The sequence below is a fragment of the Lissotriton vulgaris genome, chromosome 5 (assembly GCF_964263255.1).
Source record: "Lissotriton vulgaris chromosome 5, aLisVul1.2, whole genome shotgun sequence".
In the NCBI taxonomy this organism is placed as follows: Eukaryota; Metazoa; Chordata; class Amphibia; order Caudata; family Salamandridae; genus Lissotriton; species Lissotriton vulgaris.
In genome coordinates this window covers 679938454-679962493 of record NC_141693.1, presented here as the reverse complement: position 1 = coordinate 679962493, position 24040 = coordinate 679938454, and the positions used below count along the sequence as shown (strand labels likewise).

Sequence of the window (24040 nt, the reverse complement as noted above, 5' to 3'; positions counted from 1 at the left end):
GGGTCTGCCGCCTCTAACCACTGAGCCACACTTCTCCACAACATTGACTATGGGTTGCCAAATGACCACTATTTATTGTTAGGAGGAAACTCATCCCAAGATTAAGAAACAAGCAATGCACTAATAAGAAAGGCAATGAACATCAGTGTTATATGAAAAGGTCGACATGTTTCTTGCCTAGTTTGCTCTGAACAAACCAATGGCAATTCATCAGGACCTTGTGTTAATAGACTAATCTACCCAGGGGTTGAAAATATTACTGGTATATGTGTAATTAGGTATTCCTGTAGTCTAAATCGCAACTCTGTTGACAACCAGTAGAAATTAAACCAGTAAGTAAATAATAGAAGTTCTCACACTGTAGATCTGGGATCCATCAGACCCATTTCTATTGGTACACGGCCCCTTAAAGTCCCATGAAGACGATTCTCGAACTTGCAATTGTAGTCTGAAGAACCTCTTTGGAAAACTTACTCGCTAGTTTTCACAGTGAATATTCCAGGTAGATTAGGCCATTAACACACGGACCTGATGCATTGCCCCCCCACCCCACCCCCAGCGAAGAGCCAGATGATGAAACCTGCCACTTCAGTGTGTGAGGACCAGTGCAACCTATAAAGGATGCCCCTAGTGTCTGACTTTCTCAATCTTCATCTACAATTGTTACTCTCATTCTGAAGAATAATGTGTTCCTTTTTAAAAATATCTTGTGCAAAAAAAGTAAGACTTAACTATCATGAATCTGCTATTAGGATATGTTAAAAGAATGCACCACTGGTGGAGAATTTTAAGAAGATGAAGCATAATCAGTGTGGTGCATCTTGAAAAAGGGTAGAGCTGTCAGGAAGGGGTGGGGATCTTACCCTAAAGCAAAAAGAGAGGGAACAGTTTTACATGTCTAGCATTGCTGCCCATTGGAAAGGCTTAAATAATAGGTAAGAGTAGGACAGGATATTAAGATAGTCGTCCTCTGCGGATATTATGTAGAATAATGAGTTCTGTCTTGACCAGTGCTTTACATGGGCCAGTACTGTCTGGTACGGAGTCCCAGCATTTTTTTATTTTGATAGGGAGAGTACCGGCACTTCTCAAGACAGATGTAATACTTTTAATTGGAGAGTACCGGCACAAGAACAGGCAGGCTAAAAGGTTGACAGGCAGGCTAAAAAGCTAAGAGTATGGATTGGATCGATATAGGGCCAATGGGTAACCATAAACACAAGAACAAGCAAGCTAAAAAGTCTACTGTATGTATTGGATAGATAAGGGACCTATGGGAAACCACAAACACAAGAATTGATGGCCAAACAGGCAGGCTAAGAAGATGCGGGTACAGATTGGATAGATAAGGGACTAATGGGTAAACACAGGTACAAGAACAGGCAGGTTATAAAGTTGAGGGTACAATTGAATAGCTAAGGACTATTGGGAAAATAGGAAACCATCTTCCTATATAAATCAAGGATAGCAATAGGTCCCAGTTTAAAAACAAAAACGAACCACAGTTCGAGTTCCTGCTGGACTCTAATTTTAACGATGTGAGCTCTAATTAGGTAAAAATGATATCCAAATAAGTTGCTCTACTAATCTAAATATGCCATATATGTTTTTAAGAGCACGAGACACTGTATTGTCAGCCTGCAACACCTGTATTGGTTCGTAAACTAGCAGATACAACAAACTGTGTGAACCGCTCGGGAACTGACAGGTGAGATTTTTAGTGATAAGCTAAACATAGGAAAGTTTATGGTTCCTCTAGGGTAGAGAGCACATTTAAGACTGACTTTATGTAATATAGGTTGAGTTACAAAATGGATGTTTATGCTGTGCACGTAATTCAAAATTCATCTTTAAGGAGCAATTTATTGACTGCTGAGATCTGCATTATCATAGCGGCGGTCATGCAAGGGGCAGGAAAGGAACAGTAGACTTGCCACAGTTGGTTTACTCACATGAAAATTGAGCTGCAAAGTCTTAAATATTCGGTAAGACCGTGAGTGACAGATATGGATTACTAATAACTTATTATTGTCATTATAAAAGAATGAGAAAAGCCTTTTATTCCTACAGTTTATTACATCATCGGGAAAGAAACAGACTTTTCGTACTATTATGGGCGAAGGACAATAAAAGCAAGGCACCTTCCATATACATTATATAAAATCCTGGAGAATATCAATGGGTAAGAACACTGTTATTACAAGTTAGAATATAAAGAGGGAAATTAAGGGTGTCCCTTAAGATCTTTTTATTTGATACTCATTATGACAATATACTCTAAGCATATTAATTAAATAAGTATGAAATTACACATGGTGCAGAATAATATATACTTGATATGTATAAATATACAGTTTGCAATCAACAAAATTGGACACTTGTTACACTATTTGACTTTTGGTTCAGTGCAAATAAGGAAACCCTCATAGAAGTCAATGTATATTTGAGGTTAGCGGTATATTGGCTTCATCCGCCCCACACTGACATTCATGCAGTTATCATCGGGTTTTTCTTCTTGGTGTGTACTGCTAGCCTCATCCAGAGGCACCTCCAGTCTCGAGTGCAGTGTCCAGAGACAAAAAAGGATTTTCCCAAAAGGATTGGATAAAAATGAAAAAGAGTGCCCGAAATTTTTTTTTAATATTGGGCAAACTTACATTATTAAAAATTTTGAAGGGGTTGGTACAAACAAACATATAAAAAGCTACTCACACGAATTGTGCGGTAATCCCACAACTCAATACATTGATTTGAGTATTGTATTCTTCTGGATCTGTCGTGATTACGACTTCTACTTCCTACAGGGGTACCTGCACTCCGGGGGCAGAGTCAGCACAAGGCAGGAGGAAGGACTCCATGCGGCTCTGTGGCGATTGAAGGTACCCCTGTAGGAAGTAGAAGTCGTAATCACGACAGATCCAGAAGAATACAATACTCAAATCAATGTATTGAGTTGTGGGATTACCGCACAATTCGTGTGAGTAGCTTTTTATATGTTTGTTTGTACCAACCCCTTTGTAAGTCCCGACGAAAGCTCTACAGACCGCCTGGCCCAATAGAACTGAAACATGTCGACAATATCACCTTAGTAATACTATATAGTCCCGTAACTTGGCTTATCAATGAGTATTCAAAATTTTTAATAATGTAAGTTTGCCCAATATTAAAAAATTTTCGGGCACTCTTTTTCATTTTTATCCAATCCTTTTGGGAAAATCCTTTTTTGTCTCTGGACACTGCACTCGAGACTGGAGGTGCCTCTGGATGAGGCTAGCAGTACACACCAAGAAGAAAAACCCGATGATAACTGCATGAATGTCAGTGTGGGGCGGATGAAGCCAATATACCGCTAACCTCAAATATACATTGACTTCTATGAGGGTTTCCTTATTTGCACTGAATCAAAAGTCAAATAGTGTAACAAGTGTCCAATTTTGTTGATTGCAAACTGAATATTATCGGGGAAAGAAACGGACACTGTAAATTCCTCATCCCTCCCAGTTGATCAAGTTTCATGTATAAATATACACCATGCTGATTTTCATGTCTTTCTGTTTTAATATGTGGTATGTACAAAAGAATTATAGTAACGATATTGTATGCCCAATCATTTTTTTTGTTTGAATTTCTTTTATTAGTTTGAAAAAATGTCCATGAATTACAGCAATTACAGACAACTTAAATTGCCTATAAGCATCTGTTATCAACGCTACTTGTCACAAATGTTTAACCTTTGTACTGTAAGTCGCATATCTGGTAATGAGAAACCAAACAGGGCAGCACTTGTTATAATAACATAGTGTTTTGTCAACAAACATTTGTCTAGAATGGATACAACATTGCTTGTAATAACATGTTAGCTCATGGGGGGAGAACAATAGGGTGAGGGAAGGGGTGGGGAAATCTCATCTCACTGAATAACTATAGTATGCGCAGATGGTGTTGCTACTACTGTGCCTGTCATATGTCACTCCACCCTTCCTGCCGCCAACATTTGTTTATTTATGTTTCAGTGTCAGTGTCTGCTATCTTGTGTGCTCGTCAGGGTATACTACGTGTGTACTGTCTATGCTCCGCTTCCGGATTTGTGCTCATTAGTGAGAGGGGGGCTCTAGTTACTTTTGGGTTCCCTCTGCACGCTCTTGAGTCCTGTTTGCCGTTTGGGATACCCCCTATGTCTCCAACTGCTCCTGCCACACGCCTGGGAGGTCTATGAGTATTGTGTCCTAATGTACAGCTAGGGGTGTCTTACGTATACCAATGACATCTTCATGCCAGAGCGCTTCACTTTCCGCCGGCGCCCAGAACAGCATGGAGTGGTTCCACGCCTTCACTGACGGGGGCTCAGGGGACTTCTAGCGTTTAGTGATGAGGCGCTTTACTACTATAAGTCCCTGGTCCATCAAGCGAGTTGTCACTTTATGTTTCTTTTGCCGCCAGTACAGTCTCAGTAGGCACTCCTCCCAGTTCCATTCTAGTGTGTGACATGTGCAGCACGCCAAGTGTGTTGTAATAATCTTCCAATAGGTAGCCAGTTTGTTACACACCCACAGCATATGTAAGAGGTGTCCTCCCACCAGTTTGCAGCGAGGGCACCGCGCATCAACGCAATTAAGTATTCTTTTGTTTGATGCCAGTGTCATGTAAGCTCTTTGTGTTATGTAATATTGTATGAGCCTTAACCTGGAATTTCTCGGAATGTAGGTGGAACTTTCTAATATTGCTGCCCATTCCCGGTCCATGCTTTTTCTCTGTAGGTCTGCATCCTAGTGCCCTTTCAGTTTTTCTAGTGAGGCTGCTGCATGTGACCGTAGACACTCCGCTAACCACCTGACTAGATGCCGGCCCACCCTCATTATACGCAGATACTGGAGCTATAAGTGCGTTTTTGGCTCTTCTGTCATGTCACCCCAGATTAACCTCAATGTTCTAATGAGTGCTGCGTGCAGTCAAACCTGGCCCATTGTATGCCCAATCATATGTTTAGATAATCTGTTTAACCACTGGTTTTATGGTTCTCCTAGTTTTAATGCAGTTTTTAGTCCTGAAGAAGAAGATGGGATAAAGGTCAAGGAGCCACCAAAATGCTGCGTCAACACAATAACATTTTAGTATTTTTGATTGTAGACATTTGTTTTGTATGTCATTTTGGACCAAATGTTTTTCATGATGTATCTGGTCCAATGAATGCTAACCAAATGGTTACTTACCGGTAGGAGTAGTTTTGCAGCTTGAAGACTTTTCTGGATTCACATGCTGTGCATTATTCCATCATCTAGTGGTTGAGTATGGAATTGTCTCTATTTATTTTGTATTTTTTTGGCCACCATTTGAGGTTTGGTCTGTCCCCTGTGTGATGTCAGTTGGTGCCCCGGATGTTCCAGTGCGTGGTGGTGTTTATCTCCGTGCACGAACCTGGGGTACCTTTTGTGCGATTGATTCATGGGTATGTGAATGAGGCGTCCTTTAAGTTTATGTTTGCCATGTAGTCCCCCTTTTGGACAGGTGAGATTACTTCTTTTAGCCTGAAGTGTTCTGTGTGGGTGAAGTTGTTTATGAATCTGAAATCCAGAAATGGTCCTAGAGTAAGGTCTTGCTTTGGTACCAAGAAGTAAGGGGAGTAGTTTCCTTTGTTGTGCTATCTTGTTGGTACTTTTTTCTTTTTGTATGTTTCTGTAAGAGTTCCTTTACCTCTTCCCTCAACTTTAACAGCACTGCTATTTAAACCTTGTCCTTTTTGGAGGCTTTGGTGGTGAAATGCTTGTTACTTCTATACAATAGCCGTAGCGCACCATGTTTGAAACCCAATTGTCTGTGGTGATCCTTACACATTCTTGTGGGCAATGAGTTATTCTGCCTCCCACTGGTGTTAGGTGTGTGCCAGTTTTCATTTCTAAGTCACTTGGTGCCTATTCCTCCCCCCTGGAGGACTGTCCTCTAGCCTTTCCTCTACCATGAAGGGGCTGCCTTGCGGGTTCTTGCCAGATTGATATCCGGACTTCTGGGGTGTCTGTTGTACACTGCCCTGCATTTGTTGCTTGCTGCTGGCTTTATGAGATTATTTTCTACCCTTCTGAAGGTGCCTCTGTACTATAGAGTACCCATCACCCTTGCTGTTTTTTAGTCCTTCTTTATTTATTGTAAGGAGTAGTCTACCTCTTCGCCAAACAAGGCATTTCTAGTAAAAGGCTTATTTATTATTGTGTGTTTGAAGCCAACATCCTAAGCCAGTTGTGTCTCCTGAGAGTGGTCCCTGTACACATATGTCTTCTGAATGTGTCAGCTGCATCCAGGGCTGACTTTAGGCAGGTGTTTGCAATATTTGTTCCCTCTTGAATGATTGATTTTGCTCTTCTCTTGGCATCCTATGGGAGCTTCTTCACTACCTCCTCGATCTCGTCCCAATGTTGATGGCCAGATCTGTCGAGGAGAGCATTTGAATTGGCAATATGCCATAGAGTTGCTGCCTCTCTCTCCATTTTCCACCCCACCATATCAAGTCTATTGCTTTCTCTCTCAGGAGGTGGGCCTGTGGATGAATGAGCGTTGCTGCCTTAGGGTCCTCAGAAGAAGGTCTAAATGTGTCTTTTGTTGAGTCTGGCCCCTTAAAAGCTTCCTTGTCCTGGTCCGTTATACCTGGTAGCATTGAGAGGAATTGGCTTCCCTTGCTGGATGGCATTAGTGTTTTGAAGAGAAAACATGAGTCTCCTTTCTCTTCCTCTAAGGGCACTCCGAAATTGTCTGCTTTCCCTTTTTACCAGACTATTGTAGAAGGCAATATTGTCTGGTGGAGAAGACTGGTGGAGAAGACATCGAGAGGTAACTACAAACCTCCTACGCTGGGCTCTCTGTGTCAGGGTCATTCCATTCTTCCTCAAAGCTCCCTGCTGCTTCTTCCCCTTCTGGATTGAAGACTTTTTCTTCGGCTTTCTCCTTGTGAGGTTCCAGAGTCAAAGGTGCCTCGAGGGCAGTCTCTTCATCTTCGACATCTGAAGTCATGGAAGGTCTGGTAGGAATCCTGAATTACTATAGTGCCTTGTTGAACTCGTTCTTACGTTGAAGGAGCGCCACCATTTCTGCCTTTAATCTCCTTCTCTTCTTTTCCACCTCATGTCCTCTTTCGAAATCTTGCATTGGAGATGCTCTCTCCTTGGTGTCGCGGTTTCTGGCTTAGAAGGCTTGTGCTTTCATTTGGGCCTCTTGACCTGAACTGGTCTTCGTTGATTTTTGATGATTTGCCCTCATCGCATATCCCTGGACCTTGGGTCATCGTTTGCTTTGATGCTTGGGTTGCCTTGTGCATTTTTTGCTTGTGGCCCTTGGTATCCAAGGGCTTTGGGGGTTTGTATACCATTTCAGGTCTCTTTTCGACATCCTTTGTGACTGTACTCACTGCATGTTTCCTTTTGGTGTTCCCCTCGAGGATTTCGATATCCGAGCCTCCGTGGGCTGACTCTGTGGACCCAACATGTACCTCTTCATCGATTGAGAGGCCCAAACCTTTTAGCAAAATATGTTGCTTCTGGCTGTGGTGGTACATTGTTGTGTGATGTTCCTCTCTCTGCTTTCAGCAGGCCTTGAGAGTTTTCGGCATAATGCAGCACATGCCTCACAGTCTTTGTCCCTGTGGTCGCTTAGTAGGCAGGTTATAAACTTCATGCGGGCTGTGTTGTGCAAACATGTGGTGACAGTTTGAACAACATTTAAAGTGAGTATTTTCAATGAACCCCTACCTTGCTTAATCCTCCGGCCACATGTGTTATTCTGAAGAGATCCCCCGACTTGCTTCTGTGGATGAAGGTCGCCTTCCTTCTCTGGTACCTTACTATACTTCATTCTGCAATTTCTTTGCCCAAAAGACCTACATTTTCAGGAATCTTCTAAAAAATTTCAGAGCATCTCCTTTTGCTTCCAGGACCAACTGTGTAAAAAAAAATCTGAAAATGGCTGCCACACACAGGAACTTCCAGGGCTGTGTCTGACGTCAGACAGACCTAACACCAAATGGAAGTTGACAACGCCCAAGAAAAAAAAAAAAGAAACAGAGACAATTCGAGACCCAAGCAGAAGATGGCGGAAAAATGCACAGCATGTGAATTCTGACAGGATTCATGCTGCAAAAACTATAATAACAAATGTGCCTAGTACTTTTTGTGTATTTTATGACATTTTTATGAGATTATAAATTTTGTGGTTGGAGCATAATTGCTTTTTTTTTTTTTACAACTGTTGGTCTTGTGTTAATACTTAAGCATCCACATAGCGAAAGTTTGGATTTTAACAATAAGTCCAGGGGAAAAACGTTTGTATTGGTTTGACCTTTCTAACCAACAACAGTGATGTCTCGATTATTTAATGGAAGAGTTCACCCAGACTATGAATTAAGTATCGGATGTAGGGACGTGTGCTGGACCACCAAATGTCCCCTCACACTCCTCTATTGGTTTTGGATCTTCCCACCTAGAACTGCTGCAGAGCTATCAGGCGCAGCAGTGCAGCTGGCAAAATGTCAGTCGGTAGGAAAAAGCAGCTATGGGTCCACTTACCCTTGATGTGTAAAACATATTAGTGCCCCTGAAGAGCCTAAAGTTGTTTTTGGGAGCCCACCACCAGTGCTGCCTTTCCACCTCATACCACTACTTTCCACCACCGTACACTTCCTGTCTCTCTGTATATCACTCTTGCTGGTTCCTTTTATCATTGCTTTCTCACTTTCCTTCTCAGTTCCAGTTTTTCTTCCTCTTTCTTCTCTTTCCAGTCTTCCTCTCTTTGGCTCTGGTTCAAAGTGTGAGGATGACTGTTATGTCTCAGTTCTCAAACATGAGGGTAAATAACTCGTGGCACTCAGTGGCACTAACCAGCGCTGAGATTTGCTGTGACAGCAAATCACAACACAGCAAGTTTAGCTTTAATGACAATTAAATCAGAGGCAGCTATGACCTTGAATAAAGTGTGCCCCCCCCCCCAAGCCGTTCACTAAGGGGAAACCGAATCTAATGTTTAACTTCAATTTCAATACCCAGCTACTCCTACCGAAATCTACAGAGACCCCACCCTTGGAATAACCCGATAATCTGAATGTAACCCTCTCTCAGAAGGACAGTCTGTGCTCGCAGCGAGGATGACAATCGAAGACACAATGCACGACAATGGGAACAAATGAAATAATAGATGAAATGGACACTTACGATTACTTTTTGGTTCATTTAAAACCCTTTTATCTGTTAGGAAAATAAAAGAAGAACACACAAAAGGATGAAACCAGTGAAGGTGACAATTAAATTAATAAAATAAAAGATTAACGCACAGTACAGAAAGACAAGTGGAATGTAATTAGTAGTTTGTTTACAGTGACAGTTTAGCATTCATTAATATGATCGGCTTTGATGCACAGTACAGACCTCATGGGACATCAGACAGCAGGGTGAGCCACAGCTAAGAAGGATGACGCTTTCCAGCTTGTTGTGGAGTTATCAGTATGACTATTAGTGGTATTTTTGTTCTCAGTATTACTGTTATTATTACTATTATGAGTTTATGATGATGATGATCCTGATTGTCATCATCATTTACTAACATCAGGGCCTAACCCAGCCGTGACCCGTGCAGGTAAGTGCGGTGGGGCCGGGGATCCACTGATGATTACGAGGGAAAATGAAATAAATAATTATTTTTCCCTAGTCGTCGTCTGTTCTATGTTTACGTCACTTAGTGATGGATGAAGACGGTGTGTCAGCTATATATTCCAATGATGCTGCCTTTGGTAAAGCTATAAGTGGTGTTAAAGGTGATTTAACTTTTGAGAGTGATAATGCTGAGTTGGAGGTAGTGTTGTATTGCCACACACTATTTTGACTTTCATTTCATGAATGTACCTAAGAGGAAGGCTTCATATTGCATTGGAAGACCATAACATAGTTTGAAGCACAACACACGGTCCAGTTTCTGCCTAACCCTGGCTGCCATGCATTGATGTTTCTCAGCAGAGTGACCCCTGGCTAAATGGGAAGTTTTGCAATTTGTGAGCAACTACAACTTAACATTATGCAGAACAACTTAGCATTACACACTTGAACATCGAAGTTTCCACAGAATCTTTCTGATGGTCGAATGTTGGTGTCTACATGAAGCATTTCAATTAGCAATGCAAAAAGCTCTAATCACATAAATATATATTTTAACGTATCACTACCGAGAAGCTGACCCCTTCGTGTCTCCCTGGGTCTGTTCTTTTAGGCAAAACTAACAGGCATGCACCAGGCATGTTTAAGCACCCAATTGTCTTAGGGCCTGAGGCATCAAAGGGGTTTTCTCATTCTGTGTCTGTGGGGAAATGTTTGAGTACATGTGGACCTCAGTCCTTCCAGCCGACTTCCATACAAGGTAGATTGTGTTGTGTGCTGGAACGCAGCCAGCAATGGCGGCTCGCGCCTCAGAAGCGCAGGCAGTTAAACTATGTACTCTGGCTCTGCCGGCAAGAGCGAGATGGCCTCTGCTGTCAGACCTCCAGAACTGCCACCAAAATGACAGCCATCTCTCAGGGCCCGAGGCTCTCCTGACGGGCTGGTTCCGCTGGCAGGCAGCCCTCCCTTTCTAGTCACGCGGTCACAGCACAGCCTCGCCGTGCAGGAGAGAGCTTTGCAAAGCAATTCTAAAGGGCATGACCGTGAGGCGCCAAAGGGAAGGGGTGGAGCCTCCATCAGAAGAAGCAAATTGGTGTGAGGGGGAGTTCTGATGTTTTATTCTGTCTCTCTGCGAGCGATGGTGATTTGAACAATACACATATCACTGGCATCGCTGTATTCTTAGTATGATTATGATAATGATTATTATTACTACTACTACTAATGTTAATATTGATGATGATGATGATGATGATGATAATAATAATGATCCACCAGAAGGTAACGCAAGAGTTATTTGCTTTATGCGAACGAGTAGGAGGAGGGATTTTGGTAAATTTTTTATGCCTCTAAGAGGATGAGGAGTAGGAGGAAGTGGATGAGGATGATAATGATAATATTAATAATCCCACTAATAATCATATTGCAAACTCCACTACAAAGTGAATTTTGCTCAGCACCTTGTAAGAATTTCTCAGCGTAATTTCACCCACCATGAAAGGCTGAGTCATCTTGCAGGATTCACCAAAGACCTGAAGTTCATGGATGGGTCGGTGCATCAATTGTTTTAGTACAATGAAATGCTCCACTCGCACATTTTTGTTTTAATAATTAGAATGTATTATGGACTGTGTTGGGTTCATTTTGTAATTAATCAGCTATCTTGCAATACTCACTAAATCACAGCTTTTTTTTTTTTTTTTTTGCACCAATGTCAATAGGTTCAAGGTTTATAAATCCCTGAAAGATTCCCCACTATTTTCTATATGTGGTCCGCACCTGAACGTTGTCAGCATTTGACAGAATCTTTTCTAAAAGAAGATATGATTCTTGTTTTTTTTTTATTTTCAAATTGTGCTATCATCGGTTTCCTGTCAAACAATATAATTTTTAGGTTGAGGTCATTATTACAAAATATTTCTGTTCTTCCACGTTTTGATTATGACACAAGAAACAAAAAAAGGACAAAACGAATGCAAGTAACATTTAACGAAACCTAAATCATACCCTAAAAACACATCATTCTACTTCATACTCCTCTGTTCAAGTCACACTCACTTTGGCTCGACAGATACTTAACAAATCAAACAAAAAGGAGAAATGCCTGGCAAAGGAATAAACATTCAATATGAATTTTGAAATTGCGAGTGTCACTTCAGCTAACATTTTGTGAGAAATATACATGCAGAATTGTATCTGGCATTATTTTTTCAACATTCTTGTATTTCTTTATTCTGCTAGGATTTTTGTCTACTGTCTAACAACTGACACAAGATGCCAGTTGGTGCTGCCTCTAAAGTAAGCCATATCAGTGGTCAATACCCCGATGAAAACACAAAGAGGATTCCCATTGGCTAAAATAGCATAAAGTCTAGAGTCCTACAAGTTATTCAAGGACAGTGTATTAATTAGTGATAACTCACTCTGCATGCACAGCCCGCCGGTGCAATTCTTGGAGTCCAGGAGCAGGCCGCTGCAGTCCTTCCCCCCATTCTTTGGAGTTGGTGCATTGCAATCGCGGCTCCGCCAGTGTGTGCACTCTGTGCTGCAGGCTGACCACTTGCTCCACTCTGTCCAGCCGCCATCCACTATACTCCAGAGTGACAAGGAAGGAACAAAGAACAGATAAAAAGAACAGTATATTAATATAAAAACAAGCTTAAGTTTATTCATGAGGTTGGAAGTAAGAGACTACAGCCTTACTCCTTCCACAAACTAAATGTTTAGACTACTGTGTATCAGTGTTGCATTCACTAGAGTAACCACCAGTATATTGTCACGGTGAGCCGATTTAAGAAGTCTAAACTTACCTAAGCTAACTTACATTGATGATGCTGAGGTAGTCCATGCAGTTGAGATATGATTTTTTACATTTTTTGTACGATTTTGATACAGTGACTGACATACAAGAACTTATTGGTAGAATAAATTCAAGAGTCTTGGTTGCACAGACACCCTATGGCCGATACGATGGCGCAAATGCACAATTTCTGTACTATAAACTCAAATCAAACTCAATTCAGGAGTATTCACATCAGATGAAGTGATTGACAATGTAGTGTTTACAAAAAACCTCTTGACAATTTGTTTGTTTACTATTAACTGTAGTGTGACCAAAGAAAACATTTTTTAGCAATAAATTGTGAATTTGAATGTTTTTTCACTAAAGATGTTTTTATAATTGTGACTAATTGTTTTTAAACGATGCATATTATGATTCCAGTACTGTACTGATATTTTAACAAGACCTTTAATAAATAATTGAAATTGTAAGCTCATGTGTGATAATGTGCCCCTGTTGAATAATTGTTACAAAGAGTTTTGTAAATTTGGTAACCTGCGCAAAGACTTTTGAAGTAATCAATAAGAAGCTGGGTCTTCCTTGTTGATTATGAAGGTTACTTTATTGAATTAAAGATAGTTACAATGTTAACCCCATCAGGAGCAGCTGTCCTGCTGCTCAGCCCTCACCCAACTGACATTCATAACATACTAGCATTCCACTCATCCAACATTCTACAACACATGCATTCTAGCTGAGCAGCAGGGAGACTCAAGATACAACATATCTCCCTTCGTTATAGGGGAAAGAATTGCATAGTGAACAAATAAGATAATGACCACATGTTAAGTACACGTAGTCACAAACTTAAAACAATGCACAAATAAAACATTGCAAATATGCAACACCATTCTACCAATGAACTTACAAAGAATATACATCCTGAATCGCTATACTACGATTCACCAAACATCAAAAGAAAACAACACACACCACAGTCTGAGCAGAACGACACGAAAGGTCCCAGAAATAAAGCACTATCCATCATCATACACCATCAATCCGAAATGCCACACATCATACCAGTTGGCCAGACCAGAACAACATGCAGCACTCACAGAAACAAACCATAGCACCAAATAACAGGAATCAACGTGTACACTACAGACAAATGAACAAGCCCGTACAAAACTCATTCACACACCGGATCGAGCACTTACATAACTCAAACATAACCAGAACGAGCACTTACATAACTCATTCATACACCAGAATGAGCACTTACATAACCCATTCCTACACCAGAACGAGCACTTACATAACTCATTCTCACACGAATGAACAAGCCCTTACATAACTCATTCATACACCCGATCGAGCACTTACATAACTCAATCATAACCAGAACGAGCACTTACATAACTCATTCATACACCAGAATGGGCACTTACATAACCCATTCCTACACCAGAACGAGCACTTACATAACTCATTCTCACACGAATGAACAAGCCCTTACATAACTCATTCATACACCCGATCGAGCACTTACATAACTCAATCATAACCAGAACGAGCACTTACATAACTCATTCATACACCAGAATGGGCACTTACATAACCCATTCCTACACCAGAACGAGCACTTACATAACTCATTCTCACACAAATGAACAAGCCCTTACATAACTCATTCATACACCAGATCAAGCACTTACATAACCCAATCATACACCAGAAGGAGCACTTACATAACTCATTCACACGCAAATGAACAAGCCTACATAACTCATTCGCACACCAGATCGAGCACTTACATAACTCAATCATACACCTATCACCACTCATCCATAACACCTTTATAAACTCAAACACAGTGGTGAAGTCCTGAAACCTTTGACCCTAACCATCAGACACCATTCTTTTCCGTTGCGTCTCAAGATCATGGACACTTCTTTTCCAGACACCTCGGGGCTCCCTAGCCTTAGACCAGTCACAACTCCAGAGCAGATGATCCCGCTTCCAAAACTTTGACCATTGTTCTATTTTAACTTCATCTTTGCTCACCGACCAACTTCCATTAGTGAAACCAATGTCCCGATTTAATTGGGCTCTTCAACTTCTATTTGGATGCTGTGGTGAGCCTACTGCCGATAACTGCTGAGCAAAGTTCATATCCGATGAAAGTTTTGTGGGTGACATCCTTTGGCAATATAAAAAAAAAAAAAATCCCCAAAACGCACTACTTCACTCCTTTAGGCAGCACTAACTGTAAATAAAAACAAAACCAGTACCTGATAAACTTCATAGTGCAGCGTCATCCACTTAACACCACTCAGACGACAAAACTAGGATTATCGATTTCCAAAATGGAGGCACGCATGAGAACGTCGTGCCGGTTGGTTCACGGCACGTCTCAGCACCACAAACGCCGCCCATTTGTCTTCCGGGAATGGAGTGACGAGTCGTCACAGAGGATGATGCTGAAGACGACTGATGAGGTAAACCCTGGGAGTTTAGACAGGCTCGTGCCGATTTTAAAAGGAAACAGTAATCGTTATCTTTTCCTTGCCTGACATAACGGTAAAAATGATAAAAATATATTACTTTCATTCCGAATAGCTCAAAAGTACAGGACTGTCTCTTCCAATCCGCTCAACATTCACGTTATGCCACTACAGCGCCGTACTTTTTTTCCTCTTTTTATTTATACAAAGGCTTTACCAAACTAAGCACCGAGGCTCGATTTCCTGCCTCCGAGTTCAAAACTACTGCGGTGGATTGATTTAATTAATGCCTGTACTTGGTAAAAAGAAACGCTGTTGAGATAGTGCACTTCAGTAATTTTTCAAATTTAAACGCCCTTCACACTTCACTGCTGCTGGCATTAATCACTCCTTTTAGCGTTGACATATCACGTAGATCAGGGTTAATTGTCATTGAAAACTTTCTTCTGTGGCTCGAGTTACGAACATAAACAAACTAGGCAGCAGCTGGTTTTTCATCCCATCCTCGTCGCCAAAATGTTGTATTCAAAAGGAAGCTGGAACAGTAGGTTCTTTATGTTACTTTATTAAGATGTTAAGTTAAGATGATAACCCCATCAGGAGCAGCTGTCCTGCTGCTCAGCCCTCACTCAACTGACATTCATAACATACTAACATTCCACACATCCAACATTCTACAACACATGCATTCTAGCTGAGCAGCAGGGAGACTCAAGATACAACAACTTTCTTCACACTGAAGGGTAGGTCGCTATACAGTTTAGCGATGTACCAGGAGTTTTCCATTCTCGGAAAAAAAGAGAAAAAACGTTGGAAAAGGAAATTTGTTGTTTCAGTGTTTACAAAAGTAAAACTTGAGTCCATGTAGGGTTTTTGTGGTACAGGAGTATGCAGAAAAACAGACACGCTTGCTACAACTCGCAGATCGTCAGCTGAAATTTGCCACTTGATCTTATATTTAAGCGGATAACATAGAAAGCAACGAGTTTCTAACTTGCATTCGAGTTTGGGATGAAGACAATAATGGAAGCGTGTTAGGTAAGACCGTTTCTAGTCACGAGGTCACAGCACAGCCTCGCCGTGCAGGAGGGAGCTTTGCAAAGCAATTTGGAAGGGCATGACCGTGAGGCGCCAAATGGAAGGGGTGGAGCCTACATCAGCAGAAGCAAGTTGGTGTGAGGGGGAGTTCTGATGTTTTATTATGTCTCTCTGCGAGCGATGATGATTTGAACAATACACATATCACTGTTATCGCTGTATTCTTAGTATTATTATGATAATGATTAATATTATTACTACTACTAATGTTAATATTGATGATGATGATGATGATGATGATAATAATAATGATTCACCAGAAGGTAACGCAAGAGTTATTTGCTTGATGCGAACGAGTAGGAGGAGGGATTTTGGTACATTTTTTATGCCTCTAAGAGGATGAGGAGTAGGTGGAAGTGGATGAGGATGATATTGATATTATTAATAATCCCACTAATAATCATATTGCAAACTCCACTACAAAGTGAATTTTGCTCAGCACCTTGTAAGAATTCCTCAGCGTAATGATACTCCTTTCACCCACCATAAAAGGCTGAGTCATCTTGCAGGATTCACCCAAGACCTGAAGTTCATGGATGGGTCGGTGCATCAATTGTTTTAGCACAATGAAATGCTCCACTCTCACATTTTTGTTTTAATAAATAGAATATAATATTGACTGTGTTGGGTCCATTTAGTAATTAATCAGCTATATTGCAATACTCACTAAATCACCGATTTTTTTTAAATTGTTTGCACCAACGTCAATAGGTTCAAGTTTTATAAATCCCTGAAAGATTCCCCCCCCCCTCCCCCCATTTTCTATATGTGGTCCACACCTGAACGTTTGCAGTATGACAGAATCTTTTCTAAAAGAAGATATGATTCTTCTTGTTTTTTATATTTTAATAAGACCTTTAATAAATAATTGAAATTGTAAGCTCATGTGTGATAATGTGCCCCTGCGCAAAGACTTTCTTCACACTGAAGGGTAGGTCGCTATACAGTTTAGCGATGTACCAGGATTTTTCCATCCTCGGAAAAAAAGAGAAAAAACTTTGGAAAAGGAAATTTGTTGTTTTAGTGTTTACAAAAGTAAAACTTGAGTCCATGTAGGGTTTTTGTGGTAAAGGAGTATGCAGAAAAACAGACACGCTTGCTACAACTCGCAGATCGTCAGCTGAAATTTGCCACTTGATCTTATATTTAAGCGGATAACGTAGAAAGCAACCCGTTTCTAACTTGCATTCGAGTTTGGGATGAAGACAATAATGGAAGCGTGCTTAGGTAAGACCGCCCCAAAACGTGAGTGTTCCTATCATAACTAGTTACACATGATTCTTATTAGAAAAGGCAAGGCCATCGTTCTTGGTGAGAGTGAGAACTCTTCCCCTACATGAGACTGGAAACCAGGACAATACTGTTCATGCGGGTGTACCTCTTCAGGCTACCTGCTCCTGTTGGTGGGTATGTCCCGTGCAGACATGTTAGGTCGCGCTGATATATCACCAGAGATTTGTTTTTCTGGCGAAGATACCGTGCATGGCACATTTATTTCTATAATTAGATTGCATTACAGGAAGATTTATTCATTACAGTGGTAAATGTGCCTCGCAAGGTCTTTAAGCGGCCTTCACTTCACGGAGCACCATATTCGTTTACCCCTTTCAGAGAACATTGCTAGATGTGTCACTGACGAGCATCATATAGTTTAGTATTATTTTCAGTCTAATACCATTTAATTAAAAAAAGTCCATGAAATAATATTACATTTTATAAAACAGAAATGACAATGTACATCTTATACTGAGAGAAAATGTACCTGCATAGAATTTGTCTACATGCTGAAATTGGGTTTACCTGGACACATGGTCGTGCAGACAAGCTTCTGCAAGGGGTGGCCTTCACAGAAATGTCCACCATTAAGGGGAGTTGGATTCGTGCAAGTCCTTGTTCGCTTCTGCCACCCATGGCCACAGCGGTTGTTACATGGCGACCATTCAGTCCACGTGGACCAGCCTCCATTTACTAAAGGGTAGGTAAAGAAGAGCATGTGAGTGAGCAAGCAGCACTTTTACAAGCAGAACATGTCATTATGTGCCTCCGAATGGAACGAAGACAGATTATGTTCAGAGTAACTAAACTTGACTGTGAGTTAACCATCACATGGTGGATTGTTGTCGGGAGGGATCTTTAATGAGGAGGGCACTGGAGTATTTTAGAGTCAGCAGTAAGCATTTTACTTCGTTCTCACTCAAAAGTAGCCAAACAATGACTGAAATAAATATTCGTTTATTCTTATGATGTAATATATTAATAGTATTAACCAGTCGAATAGTTAAAGCACGAACTCAATTGGCTTGTGGTGTTTAAATAACAGGTGGTTTTGTTACACAGCGTTACTTAGTTACTCAGAAGTAATAAAGCCTCAGCAGGCTCTGCTGGGATTGGTACCTCTGCATTGCATGTTAAACACGTATCTCTAGATTTGGCTCTTACTTCCCTCATCAATTAAACTGCAGTTTTCAGAACCACTTCGTTATGTTTTTAAGTACAGGTGCCCCTCATGCCAATCTAAGTCCCCTGATACATTCCTGATCCCCAATACGGTCTTCAATATATTTGGCAGTATCTCTGTTATTTCATTGAGGATTCAAATACACAGTTTATCTGTCACCATCTGATTTATATATGTTCAAGCCTTCTACAATTCATAGCTCTTTTTTTTATTCTTTCTTTAAGTTCCCTGTTCACTACCCCATTAAAAAAACAAATAGCTTTGGGCATCAGAGTTAAAACAGCAACATTTGTATTAAGTAACTCTGCTCTCCAAGGGAAAGATTTAACAGTTTTGCCGTCCTTTTAGAAGTATTTTCACTCTCTGTAAATGAGCAGATTAAACCGCTTCCTTGTGCCCCATTCTGTAATTGTATGGTACTATTGGTACCTGGCTACATCAGTTTGTCAAACTTAAATAATTCACACGGCCCCATACTTATGATAGCGGGCGTTATAATAGCCAGGAAGGATTACTTCAGAGTCTATAAAAAGGAGACAAAGGTTGATCAGTATTCTTATAGTCTATAGTGCCAATTTGGCAAAAACTAAAATAAATGCAGGTCCCAAAAGGTTTTCCTAGGAGTCTTTCAACAATGATGTTGAGTGCCATGGTTGTTGAAAAGACTAACTTGTCTTGATTCCAGGTCAAGACTATTTCATCTATCACCCTGCAATTCCTATCTATTTTGTCTCCCTTCTTTCCCTTTGCCGCGGTTGCTATCTTTCTCTCCCTCCTTCTGTCTCTCTCGGCCTTTCTTTCGCTTGATGAAGAAAAATTAGCCCTAGTATCCAAAAATGAGTGCCAGTACCCACCACCTACAAATACCAGCACAAATTAAACACTCTATCCTCAAGACTAATACGCTCTCAAATCTGTGCCATGGGATGTATGTCAGTACAACGCGATCTTTTAGATCGCGGTACTTGACAACGCGGATATTAAGACGCGAGTCGTTACAACGACTTGCGTTGGAGGGCGCGGATTGAGGAATATTATAATTTTATATTCCAACACCAGTCCACGTAACAGTAGGGAAGGTGTTGGAATATAAAATTGCAATATTCCTTAACCAACAGCGCCATCCAGCGCAAGTCTTAGTAACGACTTGCCTTGTAATGGCAGCGTGGTAAAGGTTGTGCGGTGTAAACACTGCGGTGTAAACAACGTTTACCGTGCCATGCCCCTATGCCATAAATAACAGTGAGTTCATGGTGGGCCCTGTAATCAGTCTTTCTTTTGAATCGTCACCACAACATGCCTTTGATACAATGACAGATACGATATAACACAGGATAGTTACCAAACACGGTGACAGTCGCTGTGGTGCTCCTGCGTTTGGCAACAATGTTTTTTGCCACACAGGTGTAGTTGGCAGTGTCCGAAAGCCGGGCCTGCTTGATGATTAAGTTATGATCAATGGTGATAAGGAAGTTGGTATCCTGCAAGGGGTTCAGAACATCCTCATTCTTCAGCCACTCCACCTAATTGGTGAGAAAGGGAGGGGTTGTTGAGAGGCATGGTTCATACGAAAACACAAGAGCATAACAGGTAAATTAAATACAGTGGAGAAGCACATTCAAGTCTCAAACAGCATTACTTATAGTGAAATTAGAGAAACCGTGTCTTAGAATACGTTGGTTATCCTACAAACTAAACTGCGTAGAAGAAAACACAGTCAAATAACAAGCCTTTGCAAAGCCAATAGGTCTTGCCTGCAGGCTTTGTCAATGGATTTAGTAACATGTTACTTTACATACATTGTATATCACCTTAGCTGCTTTGGAACGTCCAGCTCCAGTGCTGAACGTTCCATTGCGCAGGTGCAGCTGGAACGTCCAACGGCAGCACTCCAGAGGTAGTGGTGCCGTCGGCCGTTGGTATATGCGCAGCACTTAAGAGGATATTTTAGATAAGTAAAAAGTCTGAATTTACTAACATTCCCAAATGCTCTCTGTGTGCAATTTTGTATCCCAGTCGGAATTTACTTTACTGAGTATTTCGAAAGCCAAGAGGTCTCGGCTCTAAAAGACTGAGCTATTGGGTTTTCCAATGCTTGTTTAGTGCATGTGAGCTGAGTCGCATTTAGGTGTCCAGGTGAGTTTTGCTTGGAGCATGATTAAGAACTTTGGAGTTCAGGCTGAAGGCAGTTTGACTAAGTGGGCTGTAACACTTGCTAATTCAATCCTTGGCCTCTCTCCAGTGTGCACATAGTGAAGATAAACATATGTACAATTTGTAATGACAAGTTCTAATTATTTACACATAAACATGTTATTACGTATTTATACCAAACATCTAACAAGCACTGACTAAGTCAGTGGGTCTGGCTTGTTTTTAGCATGTTTGTTGTTGACATATCTGGTTGCAAACACAGAAGACACAAAAAGACGCACCTAAATGCTGTTCAGTTTGCATGCTGTGTAAAGCTCAGAACTGCAATTCACATCTGTTAAGACACTCCCTTAATTACTTAGGCCATACCCCTTTTAGCACCATTACCCTTTTCATCTCACTTAAAGCACTGTGGTCCACTATAGCCTTTTGCCAACAGATAGCTAAAAATTGTGAAACTGTACAACTGTGGAGACGTTGGAGTACAATCTAAAACTTGTGGTGCGGAAGGGAGCGACCGCTTTGCTCCTCTGTAACACTAGGGGGCATATTACCAACAACTAGCGATAATTATCGCTATGTTGGTTTAGCGGTGATGTTATCAAGGTTTATCTCCTAAGCGATAAAAATCGGCCGAAATGCATGAATATCGCTGAAAAGTCAGCGATATTCATGCATTACCGAGCTATTGCTCTTAGCCATGTTATTCACCTCCCATTGGATAACATGGCTAAGAACTGCTCAGGGGCAGGTGTTAGCTTTTGGAGATATCGCGCTTAGCGCGAATATCTCCAAAAGTTGGTAATAGGAGATAGCAATGTTAGCGACTGTTTCCAGTCGCTAACATCTTGGCACGCCCACTTTGCATGTCATTAGTGATAAATATCACTGACATGCAAAGCGGGGTCCAAGATGGTCGCTATCTCCTACTGGCTGTCGCTAACTGGCGTTAGCGACAGCTAGGTAATAGGGAGATAATTTTATCTCCGCTTTCTTGGCTTTTAAAGCCAAAAAGGCGGAGATAAACCCCCTTGATAATATGCCCCTAAGTCTCCAGCCTGCCATAGTGGGCATGAGCGCAGCGGGTGTTATCTCAGTGATTGTACGTCCAAGGCTCTTGGTGCCTACACACCCCTGTAGAAGTGGAACCGAAGTATAGGAGGTCATTTGCTCTATGGCGAAGCAGATCCAAATATCCTCATCTTCTCTGGAAGTCACACGCAAAAGGGGAAACATGGATGCTGGAGGCTGGGCAAGGGGAGGGTGGAAGATTAGCTCCGAACACAGGGATGATGGCCTGCAAGGGACAGCAAACCCCCATTTGTGTTCGCATTCACAAATGGGAAATATTTTTTCAAAACGGCCTGTGTTCTTCAAAAAGGGAAAAGCATCGCTTTAAAAAAATATTTGCCTTTTGGGAAAACATCAGAAGAAGCGTGCAGTTGTTCCGTGGATCACTGTCTGCTCTCTCAGGGGCTGCCGTCACAATTCTCAAAGGGGAAGGTTTGCTTTCATGTCCCTTCCTAATCGTGAGGTTCAGTGACTTGGAGATCCCTTTTTTGTGATTTGGAAAGGTTTTCCGACTCGCAAAAGGGTTTATTCACTGGTGGGGAAAATAATTGCAGTCGAAAATACTGTAATTTTGCAAATCTCATGGTTTACTACACCAAAAGGCCTTTGTATATCAAGCTCCTCCTTTGGAACGCTTAGCATTCAGTTTTTAAGGGATTACATTGTAGGAACTCATAGAATAAGGAACATTCTGCAACAACATGTCCCTCGCTCTTTGCAAGTTAAAGGGACCATCCAGTGTAAAGAAAAAAATTAATCTTTACTAGGTTCTGCATCCCTAACAATCATCAACAATGTGCATGTCAGAAATGTACTTTGGTGATGTCTGCTTGGGGTTTGAATATTACTCCAACATTATTCACCAGACAGCCCCTCAACCCTGAACCACTGGTTAGCTAGCAAATTACACAATGAAAAGTGGCATTTAGTACTAGGATAGTAGAGGGCTACTGGAGAGGAGAGGTTAGGTTATACCATGTTACTCTCAAATAAAGCCTTGGGACAAGCAAAGGTCCTGAACCTCGCCCTTGTGAGCCCTGAGAAGCTGGAGAGGAACTGATGGAAGAGTAATACATGGCCCTTATTTTTGCGATATCTCAGGGGATGAAGAGCTGCGTTCTACACGTTCTGAAGGGTAGTTTGTGGTGATTATGTATTTTTATAATGTGGCATTGCGAAACAGTCCATACAACTTTAAGCTTGAGTGTGTTATAAAACTCCCTAACTGTATTCAGCTGCCTCCCGTGCAGGTAAGTGCGGTGAGGCTGGGTGGGAGATTTCGACAGACGACGAGGGAAAATTAAATAAATAATGAATTTTCCCTCGTCGTCGTTTGTTGAAATGATTCCCCCCCACCGAAAAGCTCTTACCTGCACGTGCCGCAGCTGCTTTATACCTTACTGGATTTTTCTTGGATGGCATAATGCGTCATACTGTTTAAATTGTTTGTTGTTGGTGGGTTTCGGTTTATGCTTCTATCACACTCTTACTGGGTCAAAAGATCCATTCGACCTCAGTGAGCGTTTAATGCTCACGGAGGGTGAAAAACGCGACACCACTGGCATACAGTGAGCTTCTGTGAAGACAAATCACGGTACTACATAGAGAATCATACCACAACATGTTGATGCGTAAACACAACTGATCTCATATTCTAAGTGACTCACAATCTAGAATCCTTAGGTAAATGTCTAACTCCCTCAACTCGGGTCCTGGCCAATTGGACACCACTCATTTTCCCAAATGTATTAAGTCAATGTGGTATCAAAGTAAACCGCCAGCTGTGAGGCTAGGCGATCTGAGTAGTAATACTAGCTTCTTCAGGTGACCATATTGCAAGTTTTTGATAAAATCACGTTATTTCGCTGTGCCTCCTTTCTTGTTCCAGATAGTACTGATGCTTAGAAATTTCTAAAGAATTTAGTAATCATGATTAAAAGATTGAAATATGAACGCTATGAAGATTACATCCTATAGGGCAAGACCCTAAGGTTTACTATTATTCAAGCTGTGTGCAGCACTTCCTAATTCGATCTGCAACCGAATCGCCTTTTATGGGTTTTTTTATTCAGTAATTCATGGGTTAATATATAGCGCGTATCAGGCCCTGGAGCGTCAGAGCACTTTACTTAAACACTGCACCGCTAGAACAGCACAGACGGACGGGGAAATGAAACAAACTGTGCAAGACCAGAAAAAGCTCTGGATACCAAAGGGTTAACCTCAGAGATTGGCACATTCACAGGGTGGAACAGGTGCTGAGGTTAAATGCGTTATTAGGTGTCAGAATAACAGATCCATGGCCCAAAATAAACAATTTTGCTGAATAATGAAAGCGAGCTGCCTT

The 24040-nt window shown here is 41.3% G+C and overlaps 1 protein-coding gene across 2 annotated transcripts in view; it reads right to left on the bottom strand.

Moving 5' to 3' along the window:
* The window catches only part of UNC5B (unc-5 netrin receptor B), a 379330-nt gene that overhangs the window by 69321 nt on the left and 285969 nt on the right, over positions 1-24040 (bottom strand). Inside the window, exons 5-8 of one of the 2 annotated variants that reach the window (XM_086922114.1) lie at positions 19811-19991; positions 17811-17978; positions 12047-12211; positions 9189-9221 (exon numbers count right to left, since the gene is read on the bottom strand). In XM_086922114.1, coding sequence (XP_086778240.1) covers positions 9189-9221; positions 12047-12211; positions 17811-17978; positions 19811-19991 — 547 coding nt within the window. The remainder of the gene's footprint in view (positions 1-9188; positions 9222-12046; positions 12212-17810; positions 17979-19810; positions 19992-24040) is intronic. The other variant, XM_086922115.1, reaches the window with a different exon arrangement.